This window comes from Olea europaea, chromosome 8, assembly GCF_002742605.1.
Source record: "Olea europaea var. sylvestris chromosome 8, O_europaea_v1, whole genome shotgun sequence".
Lineage (NCBI taxonomy): Eukaryota > Viridiplantae > Streptophyta > Magnoliopsida > Lamiales > Oleaceae > Olea > Olea europaea.
The window spans coordinates 4,313,091-4,324,959 of NC_036244.1; the positions used below are offsets into that span (position 1 = coordinate 4,313,091).

An 11,869-nucleotide genomic window follows, 5' to 3' on the forward strand; every position below is an offset into this window, starting at 1 on the left:
TAAACAAACAACTAACGTAAGCTAATATGAACAACAACCAAGATTTATTATTTAACAGCGATTTCGTACTCACAAGTAGGAAATTGAAGTACTATATTTTGCATTCATTAAATTTAATGACAATAAATATATGAACGAAGTATTAATCTATGTAACTGATCAAATTCGAAACTTATGTAATTCATAAAATTGAAATTAAACCATATCAAACTACAGCCATAAATCCTTAATAATTATTTTCTAAATAAAAAAATAACTATTGTAACAAAGAATTTTATATAAGTATATAGCATAAATACTTTAAGCATGAAATTTTCAAACTAAAAATCAGAAATTCTACACACTAAAACAAGGAGACGGAAATAACTTAAAAACACAACATTTAAAGTTCAACCAATCAACAATCATCAATTTAAGAAATTATTTTATAAGACAAAAACAAACTTAATATGGACAAAGATTTACAGTAATTATAATATGAAATGAACATATCTCAAGTCGCAAATGTTTTATCTATGTTTTATTTTTTTGCTTTTTGAAGAATTTCATAACTGAAGTATAAAGTATTATGATGACTCTTGATTCTACCAACTAAGAATAGAAAATTGTACACACATAAATAAATGAAAAAAATCAGTTCAAAATACAGGATATGAAACTGAAATGATGACGAATCGACAACTTAAGAAATTATTTAAATACTTAAACTAAAACAACTATAAAATTGTCATATCATAGTTATACAACAGATTTGAAGCTTATATTATAAGAAATCACCGTAACAGTCTACTAGAAAGAGCAATTTAAAAAATAAACAAATCTAAACTGCAAAAATTATAAACCTAGAAGAAAAAACTATAAAATAGACATACATGAGTTGCTCGATAGATTAAATTTTTTTAGATCCTTTTCACTCCTAAACAAAAGTTGAAACTAAAAAAAAAAAAGTAAAACTTATCAACTAACAGCAAAATTATTTAAAACAAAGTTTATAATATTATTACAAATATAACAAACCTGTATTGCTTCGACGATATCCTCTACGGAAGTATAAACGAAAGAATCTCGTTATACACTACATTTTTAGTGCATCTGTTGTGCAAAGTTTCATCAGTTGATGGGTTAATTAAAACTTTTAGAGATTTACTTGTTTTTGCTCTTGATACTGTTACATAAAGTTGACCATGACAAAAAACTAGCTCTGGAAGATATAAACCAACAAAATCAAGTGTTTGTCCTTGTGCTTTATTTATTGTCATCGCAAAGTATGACCTAATTGGAAATTGAGTTCTTTTAAATGGAATTGAACTCTGATCACTTTGAAGTGGTATAAAAGGAATTTTTGGTAAAAAAAAAACAAATTTTCCATAATATTCGCCTGATGTAATTTTCGCTAGAATGACATTTTTCTCAAATTTTCGACAAGTAAGTCGTGTTCCGTTGCATAACTCTTCAGAAGGATTGATGTTTCGTAGCAACATAACTGGACAATTCACTTTAAGTTTTAACTCATGTGGTGGAATACCATTTGAGGTTAAACTATTAAGGAAATCTTCTTGCAAGCTTTGTTATGATTTATCAATTGCTCCATCAGAGCTATAGTATGTAAAAATTTCACCTGAAATTTGTTCTAATAAAATCTTATTAATATGATCAGCACATTCATTTTTAGGCGTAAGAATGACTTGATTTGCCATCGTATGTAAACTGTCAGCATATGATTCTATATTTGGAAAAATATAATGTATTAAAGTTTTTAAAGATTTTATTTCATCCTCAAATTGTACAATTATGTTGTTTGAAAGTTGAATGCAATTACAAGAATGTTATTGCTCTATTCCATTTCCAATTTTTAACAACTAATCACAAAAAATAGGATCAAATTTTGCCCTCATATTTTCAACTAATAACACATGTAATAATAGACGCCATGGATCAGAAAAGATTAAGCTAGGTTTAATTATGTCTTCTTTTTTCCCTCTTGGTACTACTGGTAAAACTTGCCAAAAACCCCTCGAGAACCATAACTTTACCACCAAAAGGTAAATTACAATCGTTAATATCTTTTAGCATTTTATCCACAGCCTCGACAGCACACTGGTTTACCATAAGAGTTTCATCCCAAATTATTAACTTGCACATTTTCAACAAAATTCCTAAAGCAGATTGTTTACTAACAGAGTAACTCATTTCACCTATTGTTTCCAAAGGAATTTTAAACCTTGAATGAGCAGCTCTACCTCCGGGTAAAAGGGATGCAGCTACTCCAGAAGATGCAGTTGCCAAAGCAATTGCATTTTGAGACTTTATAGCACTTAGCAATGCTTTATATAAAAATGTTTTACCTGTGCCGCCTGGACCATCGATGAAGAAGGCACAACTTGATCCCGATGTTATTTTTTCCATAATCATATCATATACAATTTGTTGTTTGTTATTTAAACTTGCTACACAAACATAGCTTTCTTCAATATTTAGATTTATTGTCTCATCTTCAACCATTCTCCTTAATTTATCATTTTCGTTCATATCTAAATTGAATGATACTATTTCGTAATCGTTTATATTTTTACCTAAGGATTCTAAGGTACAACTAACATCGTTTAAAGCCCGAAGTTCAGCGTCATGTGAAGAAATATTTTCATGTATGTAATCATCAATCATATAAGATTTAAATGTATTTCACAATAATTTTGGATCATTAGGGTTGCAGAGGCTAAGCAGTGCAGCAAATAGACGTCTTAAAAAAGTAGGCATTTCATAAATAATAGTTTCAGATAAACATTATTCACAATTATTATTTCCGCTCAATAAACCATGTAGAAGCACTGCTTCTGGATATGTAACAACAGTAACTCCATTTAAAGTTCGTAAATTTTGAAACGATATTGGACCTCGAATATGATTCAAAAGAACACGAAGAAAATATCGTTCTCCTTAAGATAGATTTACCGTGACAACTCGTCCTATAACAACTTGTTTCTTTCTGCGAGTCCAAATTTTCTTATTCATGTTCCAAACAAAATATGTTGGTAAATCTCTATATAAAAGTGTACGTGCAAACTCATTTTCTTTATTCATACGAAAAAATTCCGTCAACATAGTTTTTTTTTATTTTTATTTTCAACAACAGTAGATAAATCATCTTCATTGTCAGATGTTACTTGCTGATGATTTTCGATATGAAACTGTAAAGAGTAAACTGTAGGACAAATTTCTGGCATATTAAAAGAAAAAATCCTCTACAAAGTTTCAGGTGGAGATATTCATCTAGCAGATTGATAAGCATAAATTTCATCTATATCCTTCTTTGTTTCATTTTTAAGAACTGAAAAATTAATATGATCATATCCTTTGTAAACATATTTATATAAATATTTTACAGTTTTGATAGAAGAACATACTTCAACATTAATGTGACAGTCAAATTTCGCACTTAAATAAGGATTATATGGTATAACCCATCAATTGTCTAACATTTGACCCCTAACTCGAACAAAAATATTAGTAGCACGACGCTTAGACAATAGATATGATTTTTGACCAAACACAGTAATATTACAAAAATCTCCAGGGCATTTATATTTACAACTTTTATTTGCCTCCATGGATACATTTTTCGAATTTAAATTTTCACAAGGACCATGCATATTATGTATAACAATAACAGAATAAAGATGAGGGTATTTGTTTTTGTTAGGAATTTCACATGACACTATCCTATTAACTTTTTCAGCACAAGTAATTTTATTTTCAGAGTTAAATATTAACATATGTACATGAAGGCCTCTTTTTTTTAAATTCAATCACGTATATATGTGTAGTAACATGACCTAAAATATTTGCTTTGTATAAATCATGTTTCAGTTCTTCTAATTTTGCTCTAAATATGCGTACAATTAACTCTAGTCGATTTTGAACTTCATCATTGTTTTTTAGTAGTTTCTATTTTAACGTATATATCTATAACATATTGTTGAAATAATCTACCGGCGTGAAGTAACACGGACTTACCAGAAGACCTAATCTGTAATTTATATGAATAATATTCTCGACAAGATACTTGAGTACGTTTTTTTGCTTCATTGAGCACTACAAAACCCAAAGGGAAACTAAATTCAATATTTCTTGATAACGTAAAACATAAAAAATTCTAGCAAAGGATATATCTACAAACCTTCGTTCTCTTTTTCGATAATTTTAGCTGCAGAAGTAGTTGTGTTAGAAAAAAAATCCAATGTTGACATACGATCAGGCTGAAAATTCATATTTCTACATCTCTCAATGCCTTCATGCTAACCAAATTCCCCATATAAAAAAAGTAACAAATAGTGCAATGGATCATAACACCCATAATAATAATGAACTTTGTGTGAATTATCAGAATGACCATATATAGTGATATCACGAGCACGAACATTAGCATTTGCATCATCATCTACCCATATAGCAGCTACTTGAGATGCTGTAAGAGTATTGAAAACTCTTTGATCAAGTCCTGGATCACATTGTATTTGTATTTGATGATTATACAAGTTAGTCATATTACTTAAATATCTAAAGAATTTACAGTATAGATTTGTTTTTAAAATTTCGATTAAATCAACTAAAGTAGATTCAACAAAGTTTGATGAAATTTTCATACGACTTTCAACTTCGTTTTTCTGTATCGTAAAAATATAATTGCATATAAGAAGGCGTATTATTTTTTGGCATAAGTTCATTTATATAATGATGCACTTGTCCTTGAACTTTGAATGTGTAAATACCTTTATACGTTTTAAAAAATTCTTTATCGTATTTTACACAAAATGAAGTGAAAGCAAAATGATTATCATATCCGCTTACAATTTTTTTGAATTTCATACAATGTAGTTCTTTAGAAGTAAATAAATTATACAGTTGAACTGGTGAATCACATATAAAAAGTTTAACTTTTCCATCTGAATGACAAAACCCTTTATTTTCTCTATAAAATTTATGTGCATTACAATGTTATGATAATTGGATGTTGGCAATACATATGTAGTAGATGGTATGTTCAATCCTTTGAAATATACTTCAAATTCAGAATCAAAAATATTATGTGATTTTTGATTTGAAGTTGAAGCGTTAGAATTTTGATGCATTATGATTCATGTAGCTGAGTAACAATAAAATAATTATTTTTCAATAACATAGGATCATTTCTTCTTTTATGATAATCACTACAATTATTTCTAAATCTTATTCCCCTCTCTCTCTCTCTCTCTTTGAACTCGTTGGTGACGACTCAAGGCTCTGTGCAACTCGTTCCCATTTTCAGATGCAGCATCGAAGTTAACAATAACACGATCTTCATGAATAGACGTTTCCAAAATATCCATCACGATAGCTGAAAGAACTACTAAATATTTCAACTTCAATCTAAGCAATACAATCTAAAATAATCCATAAACATTATTAGCATATGTGTTAAACCATTCATACAAAAAAAAACCAAAATATATACAAATCAAAAATTAGTTACAACAAACTGTTAAAGATATATTAAATTCATTCAACTTCTTCACAATGTAAAAATTATATAAACATCAATAATACAAAATTTAAATATCAATGAGAAATATAAATATGCTTTAAGTAACGACAAAGAGAACAGTAAACAATAATTAATGGTAAAAAAAGTATTTAACTATAAAAATAAATAAGCAAAAAAAATAAGTTAAAAATAAACTAATTTTAACTTTTTTAGATGCTTGAACTCATGCTAGACAATTAAATAGTTTAGTTACAATTATAGTTAAAACGAAAGACAGAAAAAAAAAATTAAACAAATAAAAAATTTGAAATTTCAGACGGTTCACCTTACAAAACATATAGTTTAAATATAATAACTTTTCAAAACTGTCATTATTTCTATATTATATCAAAAATCATACTCACAAATTTCTTCATTAATCCACAATAGTATAGATACACGATTCAGACAATACTCATTTCCCAAGCCAATATTTTCATTTTAACAAGCTGCATTTAATGTTTTCTTCTTTTTCTACTTTTTCTAATTTTTATCCATTCACTTTTATAATAGATAATATGTCCATACAGTAAAAACATTTGATAATGTTATTCAATCTGTCGTTGTAAATTTCTAAATGTCTAAAAAAATAGTTTATCATATCATTCTTCATTATATGTTATTTCTTTTCCTTTCATTCATTCTAAGCTATTTTATAATTCCATGAAATCATTATCACAAAAAACTAATTATTAATTCACTACAAAAAGAAAATAATAAATCTTGAAGAATAATTTTAACAAGTCTTCAATCCATAAAACAACACTCACAAATTTAGCAAAAATTCATCACTTCCCTGCTTTTCAAAATCATGAAACAAATATAACTGATCTATGAATAATCATTACAGTTTATCAAATGTTAAAAGAAGTATGAAATAAATACTAATTTTCAAAAATAAAAACAAACTCGACAAACAGATTTAGCAACAAAAGGTTAAAGATTATTTTTATAAAACTCAATAATGAACAAATTTGAAGGGAAGACAAAAGTGGAAAAAAAAAAGTTTCAGAAACTTCACCTTAGCCTTCAACTCCCCAATCTCCCACTTGAAGTCCCTTTCCTTTGTCGATACAGAAATTTTTTCACTTCTTTTTGCAAGTTGATGGATTGTCCACAGAAAGAGTATTTATTTTACAAACAATTTACGGCTTTTGTCAACACAAAAAGAACAATGTCTACCTTTCGTTTAAGAGAAAAATTTCATGAAACTCAGTTCTTTGTAATGAAACCAATTTGTCATTTTGAAATTTTTCTTTCAATTTATGGATAGTTTATGTGATAAAATCATACTGATATTTTTGTTTGGACAGACAAGTGCTTGGATCTTTTGTTTTACAACTTCAGTGCTATTTTTTGCTGATCTTTGTGAATAGTAGGGATGTATTCCTTATTGTATTTTTTTCAACTTCCCTTGTCTTACTATTGTATCAAAGTTCTTAAGTTGTTCCTTAAATTGATTCCTTTTCTTTTAGTTAGTGGTATCTGATAACATTTCACAGACTTTTGCACTGTCTATGCCCCATTTACTCATCAATTGTTAGTGAAATAAATGGCATTTACCGTTATTATCCAACTGAATAAATTTTTCCCTCTGGAAACTAATGATATCTAGCTCTACTAGGTTTTAAATATTTTATTAGTGTTGTCACTCCACATTTTAGCATCTTGCAATGCTTCAAATCCTCCTTATTTTATTCTCCTCTTTCCAGTGTTTTTATGTGAATGTGTTAAGGGGGTTTATTCACATCAGCTGGATCCAACATAATTATAAATTTTGTCTTTTGATTATTTCTTTTGTTTGTTACCTTAGCTTTTCTTCTTCAGTTTACCTTTTTGAGTATTCTTCTACAAATGCGTCAGACAATTTATGCAAATGAATAATGACATGTTCAATTTGAGGACATCATCTTCAGCTAATTATATGCCAATGTTATTTATTTGAATTCTTTTGATTTTATACAGTAATATCAATAATGAACAAGTTTCCTTTTAATTTTGATGGTCCAATAATATTCCTTGCTCTAATTGACTTTTACATGAAGATGGTTTGATGCTCTTTTAGAATTTAATAAACATTTTTCCCTTTACTTCATGCAATGCTGGTAAATATTCGGGTGGATTTAACATTATTGTTCTTGGGAGAATACATAAAACTTATGCGTGTACATTAATATTTTCCTATTTAATCATCTAACTTTTTTCGATGATCAAAAATTCATGTGAGAATCAACTATTTTTATTATATATATGTACATGAGATATTTTCTATATTGCTTAACGCATGAATCGATCTTATGCTAATTTTATTATTGATCTAAAGTCTGACCAGCAATTTTATTTTTTCAAGGTAGGATCATAGTGATCCTATATCCAACAATAATCAATCATACATGATGGATAATGTGTTAAATTACAATGCTAATAAATGTGCAAAGATGGAATCTGGATTAAACTATATAATGGCATGCTATAAAAGGTCTTTTTCTTGAAATGCATACAGCATCAAATGAGTTGTGTTGCTCTGCCAGTAGTTGGAGATCTTCGGTTCACTTTCTATTGGTTCTTTGAATACCCATTTATGACATTTACCAGAAGCAATTTCCATCAACCTGAGTCCAATTCACTCAATCACGTTACACTCATTTAATAGTCAACACATATTTAAAAAAAAAAAACTCCATGAAATTTTCAAATTTTGATTCAGTTCCTTTGCTGTAGCATGACCATAATTCGGCCACAGAGAATTACAGAAATTTTATCCATAGAACCAAAATTGCCTACCCAATACCAAATTTCTCCATAGTTTCCTGAAGAAAGGGAAAGGGAAAGGTAAAGGTAAAGGGAAAGGGAAAGGAAAAGGAAAAGGAAAAGAAGGGAGAGGAAAAGGAATTTGAAAGTGTGTAGAAGTTGAAACCTTTGTGACTTCACCATAGGTGATGTTATGATGTTAGAATTAGATCCCAATAGTAAGTCAAATAACACGAAGTTAATTTGGAGAGGCTGTTACATTACAAAAGCAACTGATCACAACACAAGCTTTAATTACAATCAGCGTAGTAAAAAATACTATAAATATACATACTTATAATAGGACCTGCTAAATTGGTAAACTTTTACAACAAGATGACATTAAATTTATGTACGAAATGTTAACTGAGGTCTAAAAGCACATGATAACATTCCATTTTTGGGGTCATTGTTGTATTTTCCCTTCATATTGTAACAGTGAGCACTCGCTATTTTGGGACATTGAAGAAGCTTAAGTTCCCTACGTTATTCACCCTAATTTTTTGTTCACACATCTGCCTAATGTAGTATTTGTGCGTATATGTGAAATTAGCATACCCAAGTAGATATGACCACCCCGCATATTTAAATCCGGTTTTCATGTTTGAAAACTACTTGTACAGACTGGGTGACAAGAGAACCTATAAAAGAAAATGAAGTGAAAAGTTGACAAACAATGGATCATTCTTCTCTTTTTCTTTTGGCTTTTTAACTAAAATAATTTGTTTAAATGCATGTTAAGGCTAAGCGCAAAGAGACGAGAAAAAAGTGAAACTCCATGCTAAGAAATCAAAACCAAAGTAAACAAGTTACAAAACTGAGAATGAAAAAAATACATACAATTATTGCACTTTCATACATAAATTCTTTTTTCAGTTTATAAAATCAGGAGTAGATATACACATACAGTCTCGTTGATTCGAATGAATAATCCTACTAAAATAATATCAGAGAAAATGGATTTAAGACAGCAAAAAAAAAATTCATAAACATTGTATTGGAACCATAGCACGAAACCAAAAATAAAATATGCTCTTAAGATAAAAACTTAAATTCCATAGTTATCTTACTTTACACATCCAGTTAATTTCACAAACGGTCACTGAACTTACAGAAAAATTACAAAACGGTCACTGAAATTTAAAACTTTTAATAAAGGTCACTTAAGTATTGGACGCTTTCAAAAACAGTCACTGAAGTTTAAAAAGTTTCCGAAACGGTCACTGAAGTTGAAAAACACTTTTTTAGTTTTTTTAGTTACATTTGCAACAATTTTTCGGCTACTTCCAACCATTGATACCATCGAATTTTGATACCGTTGAAAAGCCCACAACGTCCTCTTCAATTACCACTCAAAATCTCTCCGTAACACCAAAGAATTCGACCGGAAAATCACCGCAACAGTTGCCCCAAAAAATCTGCCCGGATTTTCAGATTTTTGGGCGATTTTTACGGCAATTTTCCAGCGACTTTCGACCACCAAGACCGTCGGATTTTCATACCGTTGGAAAGCCCACAACGCCCTCTTCAATTAACATCCAAAATCTCCCCCAAACTCCAAAGGATTCGGCCGGAATAAACCCACAAATTTGGCATCCCGAATCTGCCCAGATTTATACCTTTATGGGATGTCAACTTTGTGGGTTTAATTCGGCCGAATCCTTTGGAGTTTTGGGGAGATTTTAGATGCTAATTAAAGAGGACATTGTGGACTTTCCAACGGTATCAAAATTTGGCTATTTTGGTAGTCGGAAGTTGTCAAAAAATCGCTGCAAAAGTCCACCAAAAATCTGAAAATTTGGGCAGATTTTTCCTTTTTCGGTAGCCAACTTTGTGGGTTTATTCCGGCCGAATCCTTTGGAGGTTGGGGGAGATTTTTTGTTGTAATTGAAGAGGACATTGTAAGCTTTCGAATGGTATCAAAATCCGGTGGTATCGGTGGTCGGAAGTGGTCAAAAAATTGCCGCAAAAGTAGCTCAAAAATTTTTAAACTTCAGTGACCATTTTTGAAAGCGTCCCAATACTTAAATGATTATTACTGAAAGTTTTAAACTTCAATAACCGTTTTATAATTTTTCAGTAAGTTCAATGACCGTTTGTGAAATTAACCCTTACACATCTAATTATCAACGTATAATAAGTAAGACAAACCCAATTAGATTTATATATATATATATATATATATAAAGACTCCCATCATTTTCCAAAATCAATAATTTGCCAACAAAAATTACTTAGATTAACGAACAAATTAAAATAAAAAATAGAGGAGCTTACGTGTGAAGAGCCCAACGGATGGTTCGACTCTTAGCTTCTTCAAATAGATCTTGGCAAGAAAGTATTAGGCCTATGCTTATAAAAAACTGAATAATCAACAGTTTCGGGCTGCTCTTTAACAAAAAGGGAAAGGAGGAAAGGAAGGAAAAGTAAAAAGGAAATAGTTAGGGAGTTGACCTTCGCCTTGAGGTTTTCCAGTTTCATGTTTGAGCCCTCCTCCGTCGTGCTCGTCATTGTGACTGATCCTTCTTCTTTGTCGTCTTCCTCCTCATCCCAAAGTCTATTTCGGAGTCGATGAAAATCGTCACTACGGAACCAGCTTATCAATTGCATGTTCTCTCTTTAGAGATTTAGATATATTGAAGAAGGTATTGTAAAATGTACAAAACACATATAAAGAGTGAACAGTACCCAACCTATTAATTAACAGTTACAAAACGATTTAAGTGTGAAAACGAAGGTGACAAAAAAGAACAGTAAATGACTGACCATTTTTTTTTAGAGAAGGGGAAGTTTCAAATTTCTTGCTCATGTTTTGCATAACTTTCTCAAATATTTCAATTCGTGCGTAATTTTTAAATGAAGAGTTTGTAAGGCACTTAAGATCAAGAGACGTTATCATGATTATATAATAAAATTCAAGAAAATCTCAGATGTGTCTCCATACAAGACTAAAGCAGGATATTTTTTTTTAAAAGAGTCATTGAAGCTGAGAAGCAGGCCTGTGCTTTGGTGAGAGAAGTAATAACCAGAATAACTTACCCTACTATTGATTCTTTTAGCACTATCTCCATCTTTTTGAGGAGATACTTCATTGATAGAATAATATCTTATTTATGCTTTTATTCGCCTCATTACAGCCAATTAACAACAAATAAAAAGTTAGAAAAAATCAAAAGTAAAAAAATAACAAGTTTAACAAAAACAAACTATAGGACACTAAGATGTTAAACTACATTTACTAATAATCACATAACATGAATCTTTAATTTTCTCGTATAAAATTTATTGGCCCACAATGAATATAAAAAACTATCCAAAAGTGAAAATGAAGAGGGTGCTAAACAAATTTACGTTGAGGACCAATAATCTCTGACAACCACAAATGAAAAGCAAATAGAAATTCAATAACTCATTTGAACATATCAGCTTAACGGTAAAAAGAATTTAAGCAATCTGGCATGAGCAAAAAAATAATAACAATATCCACCAAAAAAAGAAATACAAAAACAGATTAGGGAA

At 29.7% G+C, this 11,869-nt stretch overlaps 1 protein-coding gene across 1 annotated transcript; it reads right to left on the reverse strand.

The window, feature by feature from the left end:
* Positions 1-1,956: 1,956 nt before the first annotated feature.
* On the reverse strand, positions 1,957-2,664 carry LOC111398191 (ATP-dependent DNA helicase PIF2-like). Its single transcript, XM_023025125.1, has one exon. The coding sequence runs from the start codon at positions 2,662-2,664 to the stop codon at positions 1,957-1,959; it is 708 nt and encodes a 235-aa protein (XP_022880893.1).
* Between the last annotated feature and the right edge of the window lie 9,205 nt (positions 2,665-11,869).